This window comes from Lepisma saccharinum, chromosome 1, assembly GCF_977018435.1.
Source record: "Lepisma saccharinum chromosome 1, izLepSacc3.1, whole genome shotgun sequence".
In the NCBI taxonomy this organism is placed as follows: Eukaryota; Metazoa; Arthropoda; class Insecta; order Zygentoma; family Lepismatidae; genus Lepisma; species Lepisma saccharinum.
The window spans coordinates 29,509,744-29,535,355 of NC_139229.1; the positions used below are offsets into that span (position 1 = coordinate 29,509,744).

At 39.3% G+C, this 25,612-nt stretch overlaps 1 protein-coding gene across 1 annotated transcript in view; it reads left to right on the top strand.

Moving 5' to 3' along the window:
* Positions 1-25,612, top strand: part of LOC145989292 (uncharacterized) — a 121,852-nt gene that overhangs the window by 53,767 nt on the left and 42,473 nt on the right. The window contains exons 2-3 of the mRNA XM_083124654.1: positions 6,525-6,681; positions 11,068-11,199. Coding sequence (XP_082980780.1) covers positions 6,525-6,681; positions 11,068-11,199 — 289 coding nt within the window. The remainder of the gene's footprint in view (positions 1-6,524; positions 6,682-11,067; positions 11,200-25,612) is intronic.

A 25,612-nucleotide genomic window follows, 5' to 3' on the forward strand; every position in this document is an offset into this window, starting at 1 on the left:
GGTGTTATAGTGTCAGTTAGGATGTCCTTGTATTGTGAAAAATAGAAATGCGAGAAAATAATCCATTCCCAATCTATGAGTAGAAAGGCTTTCTTCGTAATGAACTTAAACTTTAAATGTTAGCGCGATGCAATGTAATTGCGAAGGATGTCAACGACAAAGAAATGCTAATAGTTACTTCCAAAATAATAGCCACAGAAGAAATCTCAAATACGCCACTGAGGACACTGTGCCACGTAGCTTAGAGAATTTGCTGTTTCTCTCTCTGATATCAACAGACTCTGTGTCATTCTCTTCAAACTCGTCACACTCCAATTGTTGTCCATCATTTCGTGTTTTTGAAAAACCTGGGAAGAAGATAAATTTTCAGCAACGATGCATGAAAAGATTGAGCGAGAAAACTTTATGGAGGGAGGAAGAGACATTTAACTTACCTTTAAATGTAATGTTTAAATCAATCTATGGTAATATACAAGTATCTGCAACAATCCGCTGCTTCAGTAACAGGCTTCTAGATGATTTTTCTTTGGGCATTTTCATATACGAGTACTCTATACAATGTATATTTGTTCTGTCTAAATATATTAATATATACTTATAGATAAGTGTATGAGTTTAATCATTGTGTACTAAATACGATTACAATTAGTGTGACAACTCGTGTGATGAAAGGATATTCCCGATTAAATCAGAAATATCTTGTCAGTGAAATTATTGCTATTCTCACAAGAGCTTAATAATACTCATAGCCATGAAACATTAGCTATTAATTGGCTGGTATTTTCAATGCCAAGTAGAAAAATATTCACTTTCAAACTAATAAAGTCTACAAACCGTTCTTAATCATTTTTACTACTACATGTTATTTCCATTGGTGTATAATTATACTGTTACGATGTGTTTATATCGAAAGGTTTCATAATTGTAACTGAATTTCCCTAAAGAGTCTTTTAAAATTGTCGTAAACTTTTCTCTAACACCTCTGGCGAATCATAATGCTGAAATTGAATGCAGTTTAATATGCTGTGTACGTTCATTTATTTACGCTGAAGTGTTTGTTAATGGTTTTCAAGTGAAGTTCTGCAGCTACCACACGCGGAAAGGAAAATGCAGGTCGTACATTATTGTTGCATACAATGCGAAATAAATCAGGCAGAATGCTTCTTGTGTGAGATTAGATTCTGCTTGGAATACACGACCAGTTTTATACTGTTATATTTTCCCTTTCTTCATCATGCTTGCAGGATTTATTGCACAAATAATCGATGAATTGTGCATTTCAAGGACGTTTATTGGTGCCTCATAACCGGAATGAATTAATTAAACATGATTTTTCTGAACGTTTCTCTACTGAATTTCTAAATACCGGTAATTCGGAATGATATACTTTCTCTAATTAGTCCGCCTACTCATATGAATGCACTGGCGTACGCAGGGGAGAGCTGATGGTGCTGCAGCCCTTCCGAAATTTCGAGAAAATTTAATCTTTAAATGAAAGCAGTGAAGAACTCGGGGAAAAACCAAAGCTGTACATGCAACACCTCCTTAAAATAACCATTACCATTTCTGTCTCCGAACAACATTCAAAACGAAGGCTAAAATGGTAATTACGAAATATTTTATTATGTATTTTGTAATATTTATTATGTATTCCGCGTAGAACGCTGGCCACATGCAAAAGAAAATCATTCGCACGCTAATGGGGCCAATATAGATCATGTATCAATAATAATTTACCAAATTAATCTGTGTGCCTATTGCTTGTAGAACATGAAAGTTTAAAAAGTACATTTGTTTATTTTCATATTATTTTATTAGTTCTTATTCCATACTGTTTTCCATTCCCATTATTTATATTTTTTCTGCTCGATTTTTTACGTTATTTCTTTAGTTTTAGGTTTGTTCGGTTTCTTCCATAGACCCTGTCACTTATTTGTCTTCTAAACGTTATCTCGCTTTATTATTTTTGTCTATCTGCACTCTCTCTTTCTCTCTCTCTCTTGTTTGTTTTCTTCTGTTATTCAGTTTCTGCACAGGTGTTCGCCCATAATTTTCCATCTGGTGGGTGTAACGTCGTATTTAGGGTTGTAAGTGTAAATTTAAAGCCCAAAACACCATAAATTGGGCCTTTGTGAACATTATAGGGGGAAGGGGGGGATTGAGGAAATTTTGGAAGGGTGCTAGGGGAGTGTTGGTGGCAGGGGTGCCCATCCCCCCCAAGGCCAATGGCGCATCCCCCCAAATTTATGTCATGCGTACCTCCTCCCAAATCATATCATTCACGCACTCAAACCATATCGCAATCTCCACAAAGTATTTAATTACAACAGCGTGTCAACCGAAAGTAACTTTTTCTTGGCTTTACTGAACACTATACTTGATCTGCCCCTCCTCCCTAAACAGGGAGCCCATCATTCAAGACTACCCCTAAAATCGTTCATCATAATCGAGAATATCGCTTGTCTTGTAATGCAGCAAAGTATATAAACTTCACATTCACCTCATCAAAATGCCAAACACGCATCCTATGAACACACCGTTGCGAGCGAAGCGAGCAAGGAAATTTTTGCATCCATTTCTTTGCAGGCTTTCAAGAATATTAATTTGATAGGATGTCAATACATTCTTAGTCTTTTCCAGCTTCTCCTTTGGCACATTCGGGGTCGAAAACGTGTGGATACCATATCGCTAAATACAGTCTCCAAAATTTAATGTTCGAACTCTCTCTCCACTATTTCTGTATACAGAAATCCCTTGACAATCTAAGATTTAACACTTTATCAAGACCTTTCTATCTCCCCCTTTAAATTTAATACTCAATCATTTTTAGACTTACTGTTGATATTGAAGAGTGGATATTGTCTCCTCCAAAAAATTAATTCCCAGTCTCCACACCAGAATTTCCCCACCAGTCTAAGACAATAGCAATACACAAGATTTGGATGGCTCCTCAATTTAATGCTCATCCCCCCCTAACTAAAATACCCGCCATAATCTAAGACCTGGAGTTGGATACTGTCACCCCCAAACTTAATTCACAATCCCCCCCAGAACCCACATGTCAATTAAGGTCTAATATGTAAAAGTTGGATATCTCTCCCCCTACACCTTCGATAATACCCTTAAACACTTTCTTTTTTCATCTAATGGATTAAATATGGTGCATTAAAGGTGTAAAATCTTTACATATATTTTGCAAAAAGATTTAAATGTTGAATGTTGAATTAAATCACTATTTCTCCATATTCTTTCCTCCTTGTTTCCTTCTGCTATTCACTTCTCTTACGTGTTTCTTATTTCTTATATTCTTGTTTCTTATATATTTGACAAGATTTTTCACGGAAACCGGAAACCGGAGATTTTTGAAACCGAAACTATTTTGTCCGGACACAGTTTTGAAACGTGAAGTCGTTTCACTTGAAATAGAAAAATAATTTTTAGTTTCCTGAAAAAAAAGTTCTTATGAATCGCACTAGTCTCGATCTGTCTTGTCAATTACGGGGGGAGGATCTTTCCACCCACGTTCTAAATAATAGCGAAGCAGGAGGAGAAATCACGTAATGGCATAATCTAAAAACAAGATGTCTCGAAAGGCGACGCGAAGTGCATTCTGGGAAGACAAGAGTTAAAGAACGGGGGAGGGGGCAATGATGATATCGTTTCTCTAATGAAGGTCACATCTTCATCACATGAACCGTGACTTGGTACTGCTTCACCGTAAGGAACCGCGCAATCGTTTCAGATATCTCACGCTGTGACTTGCTGTTTAACCGTTATTTTACAGCTGAAGCCATCTCCTCCCCCGTTTTGGATGAGAAAATGACCCGAGGGTGAATCGAACCGATTTGGCAGGAGTTGACCGCGAAAGACGACGCTCGTTTTAACTGGCTCTTCGTTAAGACGTTTAAAGGGAAAAGAGGGCGTACAAAGGAAAGTTAAAACTCAGTTTTTTCTACCTCTTTTATTGTGGATTAGCACGCAGAAGCACAGGTGAGTCGTCTTAATAAGGGTCGAAAGAATGGGAAGAAAAGACAACTTCTGCTCCACATTTCCCAGGAAGTTGGTGAGCATGTGATAACAAACGTCGATGGTGTACTCTCCCCTAATTATACATTTTACCTTTAAGGCTCTTTTCGCATACGATACAACTCGCTTCATTTATGGTATCTGGTTACTTTTGTGAAGCACAGCCTACTTTTTTTGTTGTCTCTGCAGCCAGTTAACAATGTACAACATGTAGTGTAAAATCCAGCAATTGATTGTTACAGATACTTTCTACTCATATGGTCTTTCCTCGTTAAATTTTACGGAAGAAAAGAATCTGTTAGACTGTAGACGAGGTTGGGGGGGGGGGGGAATCCGGGAAGAAAGTAGAAAAAAGTAATAATGATTAACAGGGTACCAAGAAGAGCTTTTTTTTTTCTTTGGAGGAAGTATGTCAATCTCTAAATATGTGGAAAAAATGTTTGAAACGGCTGAAGGATTTCAACAGCAACTACAGTTTACAGCTTAATGGTGCCTTTAGACAGTGGCGCCATCTCATACGGGACGGTGGGGCTCCAGCCCATAAAATATCCTGCTTATTATTTTTACGCCTGGAATCACTGATTTGCATGCTTCCTGTCCAATAGCTTCCATATTACAGGCACTTAGAGCGAGATGCATAAGGGTCATTCCATGTGAAAGTGCCCTGAAACTTTATACTATCTTGTGAGTCAACAATCTAAAATTGTAATTTGCATAAAAATTCAAGTATTATACACAATTAAGTTAGAAAGTGGAAGGTATTTTATATTGTTCGTTTATTTTAACGTTTTGATTTACTATTTTTACTACTTTTGTTTTCTATTGTGTCCCACCCGTGACATCAGAAAGCAATTCATTTCTCCCTCAGTTCCACTAGAATATTCAAAAGTCAGTTACCTTCTCTCTTTGTCATAAGTAATTTATTTACTGAAATTAAAATTTCTTATCAAGAGGCAGCATTTCGTCTGTCCCACTCGTGACACAAAATTGTTCATTTACAGCTACAAATCTGGGAAAGTGTTTCAAGGGTAGTTATGTTCAGGGCCGGATGAAGGTGGGTGCTGTTGATGCTGCAGCATTAGGCCCAGATGAAAACACGAGAATTTTCCGAAGCTGAACATTTTCTTTTGCTATATTAACCTGAAAATAAATTTTAGAATTAAATTTGGAACAACAATTTCGGACGCCTAGACACAGCGTTACTTATTATACAGTTACTATTATTCTTCGCGCTGTGACGTAACTATAACGTCGTTGTGTTTATTGTTCACCGAAGATTTCAAGCATCAGGCCCAATTACATCTTAATCCGGCCCTGGTTATGTTCAATCAACAGTGTTAAGTTTCATTTTTCATTGCACAGAAACTGTAAGAAAAATGTTCCTTAACTATCTGTAGAATAGTTACTTTAATATCAAAAATGTATTCCACGTGCCCCCCCCCCCCCGCGACAATGGAATGCCCCATAAGTTTTATCGAACAAATTGTCCATCACCATCTTTATTCTCTCTGCGTTACGCAATGAGAGCTTCAATAATTCAAACAGGCTGCTGACAGCCTCTGCATTGACATAAGTAAAAATCTAGTTGGTAAAAACGCATAGGATGCAAGAGAAAAATGAATGAATGAAAATAGTCATGGACAATTTGCCAATCATTCCACTGTACTTTTGATCGATTAAAGGTTATTTTAAATATTTTCAAATGCACAATATTTCAAATATACATAATAGGGTTACAAAGTTTTATTGAGACCAGACGTCTTCAAATTTCTAGACTGGCTCACTACTAAATCAAAATTCATACTTCGCCGCCGACCTCCGTGGCGGAGTGGTTAGCACACCGCGCTGCGATGCCAGGGGCTCCGGGTTCGAATCCCTACCAGGACATGGGTGTTATTTGTGAGTGTCCCTTCATCAATTTCATCATATCATCACTAATTCTCATCTTCGCGATTAGCCAAAAGTGGCAGAAAAGATAAATACACCAAATCAATGATACCACCAACCGCACCACCAAATATTGTCAGGAAGCTTTATGGTAACATTTAAGATTGCATAATTTTGTTACCTAATACTTGTAACTAAAGATTATACAATTACTAAGACTATACTTAGATTACCTTCTCTTTGACCTTATTTTTAATAAATAAGTATAATTATGTAATAATAATGTGTACAGTATATAATACAATTATTTGAATCGAAAAACATTAGCCTACATGAGTACACAGAAATAGTAGCAAGGTAAAATAAAGAAAAATGGGCGTACTCCTGTAATTTTTGGCAATTGAACTCATTTTAATCAGAAATAACTTTTAGGGTAGTTTTTTTTTACTATATAGGTCATCAAGCTATTACTTGCTTCTGTATTGTTTAAAGTAAATACTGTTTGTCTTAATTGTAACCTTATTATATTTATCTAACTATCAATGTATATATGCTCTTTTCTTAATTAATACTTAGAATGCACCTAATTAAAATTTACCCTTCCGTTACAGATACTCTGCGGGGTCACGTGTTCTGGAATTGAACTAGGATCCCGCTGCAAGCAGAGCTTGGACTGCAATTCTCAGATTCCTTGGAGCAGATGTCAAAAAGGGAGGTGCTCCTGTCAGCCATACTACGTGCAATACAACTCCACCATGTGTCTACAGTGTGAGTTATTTTAGAGTCATTTTTGCAATTATTTTTCCATGGGGGTGATTGTACTTCAGGTGGGGGTGTTATTTTCCCTCCAAATCTTAGAAAGAAAGAAATTCAGAGCTGACCATTTGTGTTATTAAGCATTTAAAATACGGCCAAATTTATGAGAACAAAAGCTCTAAAAATAACTTTAAAAATTGGTTTGGTGCTGGCGTGCTTTCATGCCCATGTTATATGTTCTGGCAACACTCGCTCATGTAAGCCACGAAACATGCTGATTACCTTCGTTCACAACTTCCATCGTCTGCCAACACTGGGTAAACATAATTGAGTCTTATTTTCTAGGCTCTACGTTGTACTCCTTTGTTGAAGATGCCGGAAGAAGTAGCAAAAAATGCAGTAGTGGCGTGGTTGTGGAAGAAAACTAGAAGGAGACAAGAGACACTTTGGCAAATACTAGCGACACGCATTCGTACCTTAATTGCCATTTGATTCGCGATATTTTCGTGGCAAGAGTGTTAGAGTATTGCCGAACGAATGTGTCTGAAGTGCCTACTTCTTGGATTGGGTGACATTCTTTGGATTTTTTTTTGTACCGTAAAGAGTACTGGAATGGTATCACTTTCTGTGATACCGGAGATTAAGAAAAATCTAGTTGCTTGGAATGTTCTATTTGTGGGAAGAGAAATCATACAGCTATGAAGATGCTGCAAGGACCACTCCATGGGAAACGATTTCGTGCGCGGATTTTTCTCAATGATCTCACTCATTAACCATTCCAGGGCTCTTAGAAGAAATTCTTTGTTTTTTTGTCTAATCTAGCTTAGCCCTACACTTGGTTTCTTTCTTTGGAACAGTTTCTTGTAGTGTATTTTTTTCAAAGGGAAAGGGAAAACACTATTCGGACACTTTATGGTGAAATCAGAACTTCAAACCGTGTTTATAAGTTCCCGAATGGAACGCGAATCACTTTTAACTTGTTCTTGACATTGTAATGTTCTATCTAGATTAATGAACGGTTTTGTAGGGGATTGGGGACCAGAGAGGCCAACTTGTAATTTTGTTATCATGATTACCACAAATTAACCGTCGTAAATTACAATGTAAACTATTTATTGAATTTATTGGGGTTGTCCAAAATTTAAAAAATACACAGACCACCTTGTGGGATTCCAACAGCCCCACTAAGCCCCACTACCCCTTGTATTGCAGGAGTAGCAGTGGCACCTGCTACGCCACTATTTTATAGAGTAACCAGTAGCAAACATTTCCTTCGAAAGAGGGTTAGCGGGAACAATAAAACACCCCCTCATCCCCTTCATACATCAAGTACGTATGCATTTTCTGTGCTATGCCAGTATGCATGACACTTCATCTTTCTTTTCATACCATGTTGACAAAAATATTCAATACCAGCTGACCGCCCACCCTTTAGACAGGGGTAACAGCGCGCGCTATCCCTGGTTGTACGGAGTGTTCGATGCTTAGAGTAGCAATAATAGCGGCAAAAGCTGGGTTTAGAATACAACCACCAGAAGAAGAACATAATTCTTAAAGCTTAAATTAGCTTATAATGGCAAATTAGTTGAAGCTATGTATGAGACCTTAGGTATGTTTAAAATGTATGTAGAAAATATTGTTACCTCGTTGTTATCCTTCCGTCTAACCAGTGGCACCCGCATTTCTTAGAGCACTTGGGACAATGATATTGCCGTATCACTCATGAATCTTTCCAAACTTATTATTATATATATTATTGCCAATTTTAGTTACTTTTAATAATATAAATCCAGATCCATTTAGCTTATGTTCAGTTGCTATTGAATAAATTAAGAAACAAAATATGATATCTCTGACTATGCTTTCAGATGTTGCCCTCATTTAAGAATTTCTTGTTCAGTCCAGTCCTTCTTTTTAAGGTGTTTCTAACGCCTCTATTTTATTCTTTGTTATAACATTTTTTTCGGTTTACTTTCTTCTGACCTTGTAAATCGCGTTTGGCCTAACCCGTTACTCTTTCCGCGCTTGCCGACCGCTGCTTTCTAGCAGAAACCACGCGGCGTTGTCGCTATCAACTGCCAGTATGTACAAAGCTTGGGGGAAGTCACGCTGCGGGAATTCACAATACGTACAGTACGCTAACCACTAGAGTACTGCATCGAACTACTTTCGCTCGCTCAAACTCGTTCAAATCTTCCACGCTCGAATATTAAGTTACCTTTGCTTGAGCGTGCTACGCTCGATCGTACCGCACTTGTAGTGGAATGATTGGCAACGTCCCGTACCTCAGAGCCTAATAAGCAGCACTGTCAACCTAAAACCCACACATGGATGGAAACCACTCTATGCAATTACAATTCTAAATCATAATTTCGTATATTATGTAAGACTGAAATACAGCACATATGGAAGTAGCAATATCTACAGTCCGAAACGTAAAATGGATACACATGCTGACAGACCTGCCTAGGCAATTACAAATGTATCACAGTGCAAGAAGTACGTGTACATCATTGTTTACTTACCGAAAAGGATAATCATATTCTGCGAAATAATAAATGCAGTTATAACCAAGGTTATTAGAGTTATAACATTCAATCGAACATCATTTCAATGTGAAAATAATCGTACAGGGTGGTCCATATGTCTTGTTACCCCCATAATTTTACATAACTTGATAATAATACAACTTTATAATAATACAATATTATATAATGAAGTGTAAGGTAGCCATTCATTCCACATGTCGTGTGACACCAACAATTTTACATAATTTTATATTATGATAATAACAATATAACAATTTGTAAGACGTATGGATTCAGCATCAACCAGGATGTTGTTCACGCATCCAAAAGGTCAGTATGACCACCATTATTTTCATGGCACAAAATGACACGGCGCCATGACCTGTGTGAGATTTTACGAAGCAAATTTTTCGTGATTGTTGTCTGAAAGGCTGCCCTAATAGCATCCTTTAATTGTTCTGTTGTTTGGTATCGTTGTTGTGATACCTTTTCCTTAATAATGCCCTATCCACCTATTGGGAAACACTTCACTTAAATATTCCCTAACAGCGATGGCATAGTGGGACGGTGCTCCATCCTGTTGAAACCAGGAACGGCCCAGGAGATTCATTCTTTGGAGCTGTGGAACAAAAAATGCCCGTAACATGGCGAGATAGGAGTGTTGATTGACTACGCCATCGAAGAAACCGGGACCTATCAAGTGTTATCGGACATAGCGACCCAGAGCATCACATGTGGGGGGTTGTTTTCCAGCTCTTCGTAATAATGCGGATTTTCCTTGGACCAGAAATACACATTCCTTGCACGTGCACTTCGATATATTGCGCATTCATCGGAGAAGAAAAGGTCAGCCCGCTGCGGGAGTGTCGGAAATACCTCCAACATTCTTCCACATGCTGCATGTCGTCTACGCATGTCATCATCACTCAGCTCGTTGACACTTGCTGGTTTAAAGGATTTCAATCGAAGATCCTTCTCCGTGTGTTGTAACATTGTTGTTTTCAGGATTCCAAGCTCAGTAGACCGTTTGCGCAGTGACTTCTGTGGTGACCGAAGCACAGATGTCTCCTCTCCTGCACATGTGTTCTGTCTTTTGGTTGGTGCCAGGCCTCGGTTTGTCTTTGATACATCCCAACATAATCAGTTTCTTTTCCCAACGCAGTATTGTCACTTTTGGTGGTGCATTTGTTTGGAATCGTCTTGTGAAATCTCGTCGCACATCCTCCATGGTCTTGCCGGTATGTGGACGTTCATGGGCCCAAATACTGACAACAAGGCGCTCTTCTACATTGTAGGAGCTTGTGTCAGCCATCTCTTCAAAAGAAACACTGAATTAGAGATAACAAGATATTGATTCGAGGGGGTAACAAGACATATGGACCACCCTGTAGAAACATAAAATGTCAGTCTAGTAGTTTCAGCCCATAATCATCTATTTCATTTTCATATATCTTATCTCGGTAAGATACACAAAACTGCATTTTATCATGAAGATGATGACAATGTTCACTTATTTTTAAATTTCACTTCGTCTTTTATTTCACGATCCATATTTGAAGGTCCACTAATAAAAGTCCAACCTATACTCACGGGCATACAACAAAACACACTCACACACATACGCTCACATATTCATGACAGTAATTTAGAATTTGAAATATTAAGTTGAATGATGGGTTTCAGTGTTTTTTTTTAACTCAACTGTATTCAATTTGTCCCTAACCTATGAGCTTGCACTAATGTGCTAACTATTTGTGCCCTACAAAAAAATGTTTAAATTGTGCCTTAACGACATATATGCTTTATCTTTATCTCATATTTATGTTGATTATGAATGCATTAAAAACGAAACTTTTTTTCTGTTTTTCAGCCACTCTGTTGGGTTTCACGTGTCTCCTGGAGGAACAGTGCTCCCTCAAAGTAGGAAACAGCAGTTGCGTTGATGGAAGCTGTCAGTGCAATGAAGGATTTGTACAGTATAGAAGACATACCTGCCTTGGACGTAAGTATTTCGGACTGACACTCAATGAACATTGTCACCCATCTTATTATTTTCTAGCAGGAATTATCTCCAGTGTCACTTTCAAAGTCAATGACGCTATCAACTTGTAATCAAGGGAATCTGTGTTCGATTCCTTCTAGGATCACTTTTACGAGCTTCGAATCCAACTTTAAATTGTATGTTCACTCCCGTTTAAGTTATATGCGTATAGCACAGACTTCACTCTTTGAGAAAGGCCCGACCCTGCGGCCGAGTGGTTAGCACATCGCGTTGCGACGCCAAGGGTCCCGGTTCATTGTAGAATTTGAAGTTTTGTTTTAAGACCATTTTATGCACAGACAGGCTAATCGGGAATGAATCTACAATTTTAAGTAGGATCAGAACCACCATGTACCTCCAGCGGGTATCGAACCCAGGCCCCCTTGACTACAAGGCTACAATGTTATCAATACGAATATGGGAGGCCCCTGTAGAATTTCCCGGAGTTCTGTTTATTACTTTTCTAACGTTGGAAGCGACCCCCATGAATGACATGGGTACCTGGAGGAAAACCTGAGGTAAAGGCGGTCAGGGGCGTGATGCTGATCACATCACACCCACTCACGACCGGATTACCCCCTATACGCCTTCATGGCGTGGTGCTAAGCACTTAGGAGCACTTTACCTTTTTATCTTTTTTTTTCTGTTTACTACTCTTATTCTCGTGTACTGTTTGGGGGGAAGTGGAGGAATTTGCCATGAGGCATAAATTAACATGGATTTAAAGTATTGCATTTTATCTAGGAGGTAATTTACATTTTCCGGGACCCTGTTTACCAGGTAGGGGGTATTTGCCCTGCGACACCTACAAGATCTTTAACTTGTGTACTCAGGCCTCATATACCCACTCAATCTACACACAATTGCCCTACCCACGATCCTTCGCGAAGGATATCCTTATACAGATATCCTTGTTTTCCAGGTTCGCTCACGATAACCTCCTAACATTGACATTGTTGCCTCTTGGCATACTTTTGAAATTGTTGCGACCAAAGCATATTTAAAGAAATGACTTGCTCTTCTTGTATTTTGTTACGATTGTCACGTGTTTCGCGTTAAAAGCTATCATCGTATTGTTGTTTCCTGATGCTGCAGCTTTGGCTCACTCATCCCCATCGTCTCACAGTTTTGAAGCCCTCTTTCAAAGCTTGCATTCATCTTTCCTCGGCCTTGATGTGTTCTTTCTATGTTGCATTGTAACACTGTTTTCTGCACTATTTCTTAAGTCGTGCATTCCACAACAGACCAGCCGTCGTTTGCTTGTTTTTAAGCCCACTTTATGCTCATATATAGGGTAATCGAGACTGGACATAGAGTTTAAAGTGGAATCTCAACCACTGTGCTTCCAACGGGGATCAAATCCGGAACTCCTTGCTTACAATGCTTCAGCGTTACATCGGAGTGGTTCAACCAATTATCGTGATTTAACAAGTCTTACTATTAGTGTTGTCGATTTAATAGGTTAATCGAACCGATTAACCGATCAATGTCAAAATTCGATTAACTCTGATGTAAGTCTTGAAGTTCTCCTGGCGACGAATGATGAAGATTCTCTTGGGCTATCGACCAGGTGAGTTGTGGAAAAGACTTCAAACTTTCGAGAGCTTAGAATCTTTTCCACAACTCACCTGGTCGATAGCCCTAGATAATATTTTCGTTACTTTACTCTGCGAAAAGTGTTCATCGATTAACAGATTCGATTAATAAATAACGTGAGGTGGAGGGAACATAATTTGATCTGTGTCCTGTGTAGGGCAAAATTTGTATACCATTTGCTAAGGTTTTAACGTAACGCGACGTCTACTTATTTAACGTGCCTGACGTCATTCTGATTCTACGTTACGAGGGTAAGGTCAAACCCACAAAACAATTAAACAAATAAACAAAAGGCAATCATTAACAACCTATTTACCTTTTGTCCCAGGGTAAGTGCCATCAGTTGGAGCCCAAGAGATTACATAGGGTAGAACAAATCACACCACAGGGTTAGTTCTATATATATACACTGTAATTTCTATAAAAGAGCACATGCATAAACATTACATCATTGCCCCTTTCACTCATACTTTCACTCTCGCATTCATTTCTCGGCAATCCAAAATACATTAGTAATTAATACAATAATAGTTCGGCGGCATGTTTACAGTTAGCTACATTAATTTAAACAGTTCTTAATTTGACATTTACTTTTGCATTTACGGAAAAAAACTGTTCCGGTAGGAGCTTAACCTGCACTGTAAAAACACTACTCCTTTTATGTTGTTGTTGTTGAATGAATGTTAATCTATATATTGTTAATTTTGAGGTTAACGAGGATCACTGATATATAATTATGTTGACAATTTATAGCGTCGTACAATCTGAATATTAAATACTTTGGATGAATGGATAATTGAACGCTGTACGGTTTTACATGTTAAAATTATAGTTGATGCAATTTAATCACCGTAATAAGCAATGTCTGTTCGAGATTTTTTATGTAATTAAAGCGAGTTCATTGGATGTCACGACGGGGCGAACGAAGCTTATCATTTTCACGTCCATTCCGGCTTACCTTTGTCGGCTCAGGCTAAAGTCCTCGTGGTGAAGTCGTGGATGTTTGTGGCGTGGTCAATAGGTAGCTTCCGGGCGATAAGATAGGATCTCCGCATCTTCCTAGGTGGTAACTGGGTCGGACGCCCCCCAGCAGGGCCTTTCTCTGTCTCTACTCCATATTGATAGTACACAGACACGTGCGAAATAACACAACACGGAACGGTGCGACACACAAAGCGAATACTTTAAGCGGATGGTTCGCGAAAGATTGACGATGATAACACGTCGAAGAAAATCTGAGTAAAACTGGTTGATAGCGCGTCGAAGAAAATCTGAATAATACTGTGTCTTCCGCTTCTCTGCTCGTCTATTTATTTGCTATTCAAACGGTTCGTTACTGTACCCTCTCTGTCCAAGCGTTGCTAAATTGTCCTCAAGTCGTAGGCTCTTGTCTTGCTATCTTCCCCCGTGTAATTGGAGTTCTTTGACCCTTTCAAAAAGCACCTCGAAGAGAGGTTAGCCTAAAACTGGGTCCATTGTAACCTGCACGTTCGTTCCGAAGACCGTGCCAGGAAGTCTGTAGCTATTGTTATCCAGTCTAGCTGTTTAACCTTTAATATCGGGCTTAATTTATCTCCTATCAAATTCTGCTTTGGGAATTTCGTCGATGATAATCTGCTGCTGGGCTGTCTTTAATTTCAGTTGAATCTGACCATTGGTAATAAAGTTGTATTTTTATATTTCTTTACCCGAGGCTCGGCCTCTTCTCTCGGGAAACAGGCTAGTCCTTCGCACTCCGCCGTCCAACTCTCGGTGAACAGCCACAATCCAATGCATATTATTGCTTATTACGATGATTAATTGATTTACCTGATAATTAGCAAGATTTTATCGTTATAAGGTAAACTCTTCAGCAATGATTGACAGGTCATTAGCGTGACCTAGCCCTTCTTCACTAGGGCAAGATTTGCATTAATAAAAAAATACGTGGTTGTTGTTCTTCATAGTGTATGAATTATTAGCAAAAATCACTACGCATTGTATCTATAAAAATTAAAATAACTTTAAAATCGATGAAAATTCGATTAATAGATCAATTAATCGATTAAATGCATCCAGTTAACCTAGTAAAAGTTGTAGTCGATTGACAACGGTACTAATATATTGCTTTTAGAATCTGTTATAATTCTTCATTATTTCTTACTTCATGCATTCTTCATCCATGCATCTCCTACCTTTACGTGGTCATAAATCTTCCTTTCCTCGTTTCTATGAAGATATGTCGCAATTGGTGATGTTGTCGAGATTTAATTTTGAGGGGGAAAAAGCGGGGTCGGTGGGTGTGAAGTTTATTTTTCGGTGCAAATTTGCATGTGAAGTTCTCAAGCTTCACACCACGTGTTCACACGAATAGGGGGAAACCCCCTGAAGAAATCCGCCTCCACCCGCATACATTCAGTGGTAAGCGCTTATGTCCTGGTGCCTTCCTCCGTTTTTGTGTACTTGTTTATCTGTTAATTTTTTAACATTTTACATTTTTCACAATGTTTACACTGGTACGAATTTTAATTTATAGCTACAAGTACCCTGGTTGTTTTGGCTTCCAAAACAATCAAGATTTACTCTATTATAAATTGTTAGAGATAAAGAGGTGAGTAACGGCAAGCTATTATATGACCAATGATTGATTCGGTTGACCAGATCAATCATTGGTTTACAAATTATCGTTTCTTTTAGGGTAAAATATTAGTTAATGATTAATTGGTTGATAGAGGAATTGGTTATAAAAGGAAGGTATCAATGGCATAGGGAGAGTAGGGGCTGGAATAGAATCGTCAGCCCTCGAGGAGATGGTCTATTGAAGATCTTCCCAAGCTTCACGATTACACTGAAATTTTACCATATGACAATCAACTGTGAGTAGTGTTTCAGAAAGAGGCAGAGTGTTTTAAGCTCGGCAGGACCTTTAGCCGACGCAAGCGAAGCCGTTTTCGAGACTTCCTCACCTCTCGAGAAACCTCTACGATATTCCAAATTCTGCTTAGAATTTATTGTAGCCACGATACTATTAGTCTACCAAAATCTTGAACGAGATCCAGAGTCTTCGACACCTAGCCTTGATTCTGCAATGGTCAGTCTCGTTTTGGGAAGTCTCGAATCGTCTGGTCTCGTTCTCGCCTCAGTTTCCATACCGTCCCATAAAGAGATACGCCACCCCCTCACTAAATTCCTGGGCACGCCATTGGATACAGGACCTTTTGAAAGTTAATACTAGGAGAGTCAATGAACACCTTAAAAGTCCAATAAAAATTGTAGGACAGACTGTATACAGCTCAAATTTACATGAGGTATCAACTGTTATTTACAAAGCCAGCCACCTCAAGTCTGTAACACTAATCAAGTGAGCTTCAAAACCATTTTTATCATTTTAAGATCTCTACACACTTGCACCAGTGAAGAGGAGTGGTTTCTTGCCCTCTGTCAGCCTAAAACCTACTGATTTCTCAGCAAATGGAAATTCATTATCTCTGTGCATGCTTACCACACCAGAAGTTTACTAATGAAGGAGAAAATTCGACAATGGACTCAGTTCGTAGGCAGATGGGTGGAAAGCCTTCGCATTGATTCATAAGTGGCTGCACGTGGACACCAAAGACTTATTCTTCTTAAGGTATACAGGCACTAACTCAAAGTTGAAAATATATGTACAATAAGTCTGTGCTTAAATGCAGCCAACTTGTGTAACCCTACATACTGAAATATACTAGATAAGAAAGAATAACCAATTAAGATTTTCATTTAACTCTTCCTTGTACACCACACAATGGCCAAAAGGTCCAACTTGACCCAGAGCGACTTTCGTAACGTGACACTGGACACACCCACGAATGAACTTACGGTCTCCCAGAAGAACTCTGCTGAGAAATATTGGCGATGACCCACTCGGTTTATGTCTTAATGGTGACCGGTCACTCATCGTGTGACTTTATATGGTTTAGGGAAACGCAAAGCGGAAAACCGCCCATGCAGTATAAACTCGAAGGCATGTGTGAATGCGTTTGGCACCTGGACAATGTGTGATGGCACGCGGAGGTCACCGAGCCCGTCATCTGGCAAATGCGAAACAGGAAGAGGAAACAAAGCTCAACGTAATACGTCATGAATATTAACTTTTCTTCCCCATAGATACTACAGCAAGCTAACCCCTTATTTCTACACCGATACTCGATAATCCAATGGTCCCAAGACAAGATTTGGCAGAATAAAGGAGAAAGCCTCTCCAATTCTTGTGAATTCTTTAAATTTTTTTACAAATGTTGAGTAAAAGTACAAAGCTTGTTACAATAACTACATAAAAATAACTGATTTACGTTTACAACTGGAAATCTTGTAGAAACCGTTACGATAATTCAAGGTAAAGGGGTGAAACGTTATTCAACAACCATAACCGCATTTCACATTAGTGTTGACTAGCGACGTCGTGGTGTCTCTTTCAACTATTAGTGTGGCGAAACCTTTATAGAGGTTGTCATCTTCAATTGTAATGGCCCTAAAGCATCTGTCCACATCTTCCGGTCACGTGCGTGCTTAATGAGTTCCTAGTTAGCGGTATATGTTCTTTGACCCCGTATGTGACGTACGGACACCTTTGTCTCCTGTCGCTTAACGTATGATTTATTTGTTTCGTGTGTTGCAAGAAAACAAACCTTACTGTTCAGTGACTACGGTTTCAGGTTCCACTTACGACTTCGAATTTCATCTAATCATTATTCATCCTCATCGGCGCGCTTAGCCTCCAGAGGCAGAAACGCGACGTAAAATGAGAAAATTCAATCAACAAGTCAACAGTTAAGGGTATCCGGATGATAGCGGTCCGAGTCAGACTTGGGGCCTACGCACGTAACCTATATCGAAATTTATTCAGATGATTTAAGAAGGTTTGGGGAAATCGAAAATCGCACTTCCTCAGTCTGAAGAAAGAAAAAAGCATTTACAATCAATAAATAAATGATTAATTTTCTTTTCAAATCGCCTCCTGACACACTTGACATTCTTCCCTTTTGTCGGCGAACCTGTTAAAAATTAGGGGTGCATTTTATGTATTAAAATCGGCAACTGCGCTCTAAAAATGATTGATGTCAGTGGCGTAAAAGTTTAAATTTTTAAGGCTATTTTGTACCTTTCAAAATATACCAGGAATATTTCATCTATCTAAAATTCTTGCCTGAAAATTATGCATTCAACATTACTTTCGTAAATCTTAAGATCAAGGAGGGCGCATCCCCCCCACCCCCTCAATCTCTTCCGAACGCGCCACTGCTTGGAATATGCACTAATTCAAACAGCAAGAAGGGTTAATTTGTGCCTCGCTCCACTTTTGATTTTCCATTGTCCAAGTTGTTGATGGTGTACAAAATCATTTTCGTGGCAGAATACCGCTCAAGCAATTGTTCATAAAGATTACCACTGGCATTTACAGATTCAGAAGAGAAGTATGGCAACACTGAGTAAAGTTTTACACCTACATCTTCTGGTAAAAGGGCTGAAATAAATAAATATGACAATTCTTCAGACGTTTAATGCAAAACCCTACATGGATATTTCACATTCTCGAATCGTTTTGAATCTTATTTTCTCCTTGTACGTGCTTAAGGAGCTTTTAAGCTGCTCTTTCATCCTCTCCCCCTCCCCCCAGTGTTTCTTCTTTCAGTCTTCCTGTTCGATGATAGAGGTATTTAACATTCATTCTCTCAAAGTTCTATTCATATGCATGCAGCTTCTTTGAACTTATCTTCCTTTGATCTATCTTGTCTCTTGTCAGTTCGCCATGTTTTCTTCAGCAATAGATAAAAGCCTGTTACGTCTAACATTGCGTCATGGCCTCCCAAAGAGTTTCACTTATGTCTACAAGTCAGTGGCGTATTTGGGGAACGGCCGTTGGACTTAAGCCAATCCTCCGTAATATCCACTAGAAACAAAGCATGGGTATTGTCATCAGTGGCGCAGGAACGGGAAGGGGGCACAGATGTACGTACATTGTCATTTTTTTTTTTTTTTGGGATGGGGTACAGTATCCCCCTAATTCCTTTGATTCGAATTGTACCTCCTGCACTACTCCCTCATATAGTTTGACAGACTCAATATTCGGCCGTTAAAATAAATCTCGTTTTTAGGTGCTAAACACTAAAAAAGTTTCTTTTGTCTGCCTACCAAAAGTCTTTGTTGTACAGGGTTTCTATAAATTAGTTATACAAAAGTAAGTAACTGTTAATTGTGAAGAAAGTGTATGTGTAACAGAAATGGTTTATACATCAATGAATACAGCATATCTTCAAGTTTATTGTCGCACGTCATTTGCTTCCAGTTGTTAGTTTCAGACTAACTGTCTGAACCACTGTCCCAGGGGTCCCAGGTTCGAACTCTGGCTTGGGCATGGACGTTTGTGATGTCTATTCATCAATTTTATCATATCATCACTAATCCCCATCCTCTCAAATTAGCCAAAAGTGGCACAAGAAGCGAAGTAAAGTAAATCAAATCAAATCAAATCAAATCATGGACTGTCAGAAGCATATCATACCTGGACATGCTTGAGAATTATCTAATGCCACAATTGCGTGAAGATATAGGTGCTGATTTCATTTTCCTCCGCATTTTCATAAAGAAGTAACCGCCTACCTTAATCGTGAAGTACCGACTTGGATTGGTCGTGGTGGAACGATTCCGTGGCCACCTCGTTCGCCTGATTTGTCTTCATGGATTTCTCTATTTATTTATTTATTTATTTATTAAACACTACAGGCAAATGCCCAGTTACAGTGCTTTGAGGTTAACTGAGTTCAGTTTACATACATATTGACAAAACAAGTAATTAAAAATTGGTAAGAGAAAACAACAAAGACAAGTAGAAAATAAGTACGTATAAGACGGAACAGAATAATCATTACATAACAACAATATATAATACAAGGGTGGTACAAGTATATCATAAAGTATACAACATATTTGGTTACAATGCTATTATATACAGGGTTCACATAATAAGTTTGCTTTTAGGTCTAAATAGATCAATGTCAGGGGTATTATTGGAGACTGGGGACCGGATCTGGGGTTACATTAAAGAACGCGTGTTTGTTCCCCCTCTTCCCAGCAACGTCGACGAGCTGCGGGTCCGGATAACGCAGGCAGCTGCGACCATCGATGCAGACATACTTCAAAGGGTTTGGCAGGAAATCGACATTTGCCGTGTGATGAAAGGATCACATATTGAACACTTGTAGAGAAAACTTGAAGATATGCTGTATTCATTGATGTATAAAACATTTCTGTTACAAATACACTTTCTTCACAATTAACGGTTACTTTTGTATAACCAATTTATAGAAACCCTGTATAATTCAAATTAAATAAATGCAGACAAGAAAGATTCCCCTATCTTTGTTTCCTTCCTCGCAAGTCGCAACCACAACTACATCGAAGTGTTTACGCTTTCCGTGTCGCTTACTCTTCACCACACAGGGGTGCTCACAAGGGGGTTTCATGACGCGCCTGCGTCATGGGAATTTTTTGGGGGGACAATTTTTTTTTCCAATTCTATATATCTTCATACAAAAATGGGGGATCGTATCGTTTGATTGACTTGTTATTGATTTTTAGTTTTGGTTATTATGTATAATTTTTCCACCTACCTGTGGGTGTTCGCGGCGATAGGGTTGAAATGAAACACCACCTCTTATGCCATTAGAATCGGTTTGGATGGCGGGGGCGAGGGCGTGGTATTCGCATTAATACAAGGTTCGTCGAGTACACAAACTGAGCAGAATAAGGTTGACTAAAGTATCTAAAGTAAACCTATACTGCTTAAATATGTCTGTATTATACAGTGACGCAACCATAAGGGGGGCAGGAGGGTCATTGCCTCCCCTTCAACCTTCGACGGAAGTCAATTCTAGGGGAGCAAGGGGGGACAAACATTGACGGCCAAGGACACCTGCAGGGGGGGGTTACAGAGGAGCAATTACCATCTTCGATTTCAAATTTTATGCAAATAAAAATACATTTTGTAAAATTTTCTTGCTTGCTTCGCTCGCATTATTACTTTTCTCGGTTTCGTCAAGTTCAGAGCTGTAGCTAGGGGCGGCGGGATTCGGCAATGGCCGCCGAATGATCTAGAAAAAAGTTGTAAAAGAGAGAATGTCATGGCGTCTAGTGAAATTATTTGCGCCCTATTAAATCAATATTGTTTTCAATTGCGAAAAATTGATCTAAAAATGTTCTTGCTCGCTTCGCTTGCATTCTGCTTGTTTTGTATAATGTAATCTATTTAAATAATATGTGTTGTATCATTGTATTGAATAAGCTTTGAATGCGTACACAATTTAGTGTTAGCTTGTTGCATATGTATTTTCTATTTTATGTCGCTCGATGTTGCATATGTGTAAAATATATGTTGTGCATGAAAGTTACACATGTATCTTCGGATTGTATTTATCATTCATTTTCTGCCATTCAAAAATACAGTTTGTGTGCTTGATTTCCATTATTAGCTAATGTGAAATTGACGGTGTTGAAAAATATTTCAAATCGTTTGTTCCAAACAGATGCTTTAGCACAGACTTCTAAGCCGTTTTTGCGTAATTTATGAGGATAATAACTTATTTGATAGTAATAATAATAATAAAGTCATTATTAATGTTATTATTATTATTGGTACGTTTATTCTGGTACTTGACCCCCCAGACAAAAATTCGTGGTTGCACCTATGGTATTATATTTTTCCGCAAATTTTGTCTGACAAAAATAATTTGAGTAATTTATTCGGCATAAACGGGGGGGGGGGATGATCTACCATTTTGGGGGAGTGCGTCATGGGCCTTGGAGGGGATGGGCACCCCTGTCACCACACAATATAAATAAATAGCATGTGCTCTGATTGGTCCACAGTCTGTCATGAAAAGCCTAGTTTAGAACCGTTCCCAATTAGAAATTCTTGGACGTTAACCACGAACTCGAGAAGCAACGTGATGTGTGCTCTGACGTCACTTACTTTAAGCGTGGAACACGAAACAGGCAATAAACAAACTAAAAATTGGGAAGGCGTCAGGGGCGGACGGGATCTTAGGGGAAATGGTAAAAACTGGCCTAGAAAGCGACGACATGGTAAATTTAACAACGAGATTGTTTAATAATATGTACAGTAAAGGTACTTTTCCGGATTGCTGGATTGAGTCCATTATTTGTCCTATCTACAAGGGAAAAGGGGATATGCAAAACCCGAACAATTACAGGGGGTGTCTCTCTACTCCCGGTTATGAGCAAGGTGTACCAGTCTGTTATGTTCGAAAATTAAGAAGCGGGCGGATATCTTTGACAAATTAACGCCGTTACAAACCGGTTTCCGGTACAAATGTAACACAATAGACAACATATTTATACTGCAAACACTGATAGACGAACGGCTAAGGAAAAAGGGGGGTAAACTACACGCATGTTTTGTCGATTTTCGGAAAGCTTTCGACACAGTAAACAGGGACAAACTATGGGATAAACTGTGGCACATTGGAATGTCGGCGTCTATGGTGAACGCGTTAAGAGCGATATATAGGAGGGTGGAGTTCTGTGTCAGGTGCCAGGTAACAACGGTGACTGAAAATAGAAAATGGGGGCGGGTGTGAAGCAAGGATGTGTTTTATCCCCACTCCTGTTTATACTCTATATAAATGACATTGTCACATATATAGAGGGGGGAAACGCCGACACCCCAAAGGTCGGGACGGACAAGGTTCCGGCTCTTCTGTTCGCGGACGACGTTGTTCTGATCTCGGAGACAAACGCAGGACTGCAAAGATCGCTCGGCGGGTTGGAAAGGTTCAGCCATGACTCTAAGTTAGAAGTAAATGAGGCCAAAACGAAAATTGTTGTGTTTAAAAATGGGTATGTATACGGGAAGGGAGAGAAGTGGAACTTTATGGGTCAAGAACTGGAAAGTATTAAACGGATAAATTACTTGGGTCTAACAATCACTATGACAGGAACATGAGCGAGACACTTACAAACAGTGAGGGGGAAGGCGCGAGCTGTAACTGACACAACGCACAATGCGAATAACAAGAAAACTGCAAAACTATGAAATGAGCTTCGTCGATAAGCTATATCGAGCCTTATTATAATACCTTCCGTTGGGTATGGGTGCGAAATCTGGGGGGCAAAGGGGGAAAACATAATTAACCAAGTACAGTGCAGCTACTTCAAAAAAGTCCTGCATGTCGCAACAGGCACCGCAAACAGCTGGGTACTACGGGAACTCGGGCTAGCGAGGGAGAACACCAGACTAACGTGGAGAAGGGTTAAATGTTGTGCAATTATTATAACGGCGGGGGGAGACACTATCAAAGGGAAGGCTCTCATACAACAAGTAAAGGGAGGGGAAATGGGCTCGTGGGCAAAAGAAGTTAAAGGTAAACTATTCGAGATCGGCTTGGGATGGGTATGGGAAGAAGAGCACGTAGACCAAGGAACACTTGAACAGAGACTAGAATATATAGATCGGCAAGAAATAATGATGGAAACTGCAACTAAAATATCACTAGACCTTCAGACAAGGAACATTCGGGAATGGGGACAAACAAATTATATGAAGAAAGTAAGCAAGCAAGCAAGAGAGGGATTAGTATGGCTCAGACTGGGGGTGGAGACACAGTGCGCTGAAAAGAGAGGGAGGTACATATGAATGTATAATATGTAAGGGGAATGACGGGACGGATCATCTGTTTGCATGCCCGGGAACGCGCCCCCTGCAGGACAAATGGCTGGAGGGTGTGGGAAAAGAAGAAGCACTCAAATTAGTTGTGGAACAGAGTGCAGCAAGTGTGGAAAAGTTGGAGTGTTTTTGGTGAAAGAGAAGGAAAAGGGAAGTGAGGCGAGGTAGAAGGAAGAAAGACTGGAAGAAGAACGAGTGGGGTGAATGAGCTGTTAGGGGAGGGGAAAGAATGTACATAGGGGACAAACTGAGAGACAGCATATAAGATAAACTAAATGCAATATATATATATACAGGGTGTCATTTTAATGGCGCCCACGGACCACAGAAACGTATAGAGGACATCAAAACAAACAACTTTTCTCAGTAACATTTTTCTCGTTGGTGTGTCATTTTGGCGCTACAGTCGTTCAAAAAAGCCCGTTTTGCCGCCTGAATGCTGGCAACCACACACAACATTTGATTGCATTTGTGACGTCATATCCCGTCGTGAAGCGAGGCGTTCCACGGTTGCCAGGAACACACATATTCTGTGAAAAAATGACATAGCTACAATCAGCCACATTATGTACCGTAAAACAAAACGAGAAAACACGTTCTGTAACCTAACAGGAAGTAAACAAACGATACGAAAAATGGTAGAAGGAAAATAGAATTCAATTAAAAGTGGTCATATCGAATTTTGTCTCAGCTTGCATGTCAAATATTTGCAAATCTAGTTACCAAGTTGGCATCTACAATTTAGTCTATCCACTTCGTCCTTCTGATACTAGTTGTCTGTGACACACTGAACAGATGACAAAATATAAATGAAAGAACTCACAATTCCAAAGGTAAGTGACACATAATATAATGTATATTCAGGACATTATGAGGCAAGTGACAAAAATGGCTGAAAATACAGGGATATAAGTAGTAGTAATACAAGCTCTCCGACGACTGTGTTTATCTATGCACCGGATACACATGTAATAGTTTGCAACTGTGAACAGGGCAGTATATTAGCTATTGATTCATCATTAGATTGTTACTGTGGTTCAGGCTCCAGGAATTCCTTTCGGGGGACCTGAACTCCATTTTTTTAATGCGTTTCGATAAAACCTCCCAATTGTATGTTTAAGGCCAGTGGTGGCAAGTGGGTTCCAAAACGGGGGGTGCAAGGAAAGTTTACTTTCTCTTGGTACACAATGCTTAGCATTAAAAGGCCATAGTGTGATAGTGTGGAGGCAAAATAAAAATGGGGAGCAACTATCCCCTAAATCGTCCCCACTGTTTAAGGCTGTCATTTTTTTCTGTGTAAACCAATCTGCCGTCTGTAATTGGAGGTTTACCTCTGTTGAGGGCAGTAAATAAATAAATGTTAATCAGAACGTGAAATCTACCATTTCCATGTATTAACATTGTGTGCCGGAACCATCTCAGTATGTGTGTTTGTCTATTTCTTCTCATCAGGCATCAAAACATCTATGTGCCACAAGTGTTTTTACGAGGCTGTTACACATGCACGGGATGGATAATCCACTCGAAAGTGCGAGATTCAAACTGTGGGCTGCGAACTGGACGCAGAAAGTTCTTGAATATTTCTCTCTGATTCGAGCCTGAACACCACTAATGTGTCTTGTTCTTCCATGTTTTCAGCTCGTGTAAAAGCTGAAACCTACCAAATTGTTCATATTCAGGCCTAAGCACTCGCAAGTGTTTAAAATTGTCTGGCACAGCTTCCGCAGTCTTGTCATATATCGGCACGAAACAAAGGAAGTCTTCTAGATTGCGAAACAATTAATGTACAGCGTAAACCCTTCCGTTCCCAACACATCTAATGTTTCGTCTCCCAATATGATCAAATGCTTACTCATTTATCTCCAGTGACGTGCCCAAGGGAGGGTTGGTTGGGTCCTAGCCCCATTTGACCCAGTATTCCTTAAAAAAAAAAAGTCAAAGACAGGAAAAGGTGGCAAAATGAGGACTGACCACCAAAAATAGTATGCTTAATCCCCCTCCTTTCCGAAAACCTGGACACGCCACTCTTTATCTCGGACACATTGTTTTTAATTCAACTCACCAGAAGATTTTATCATT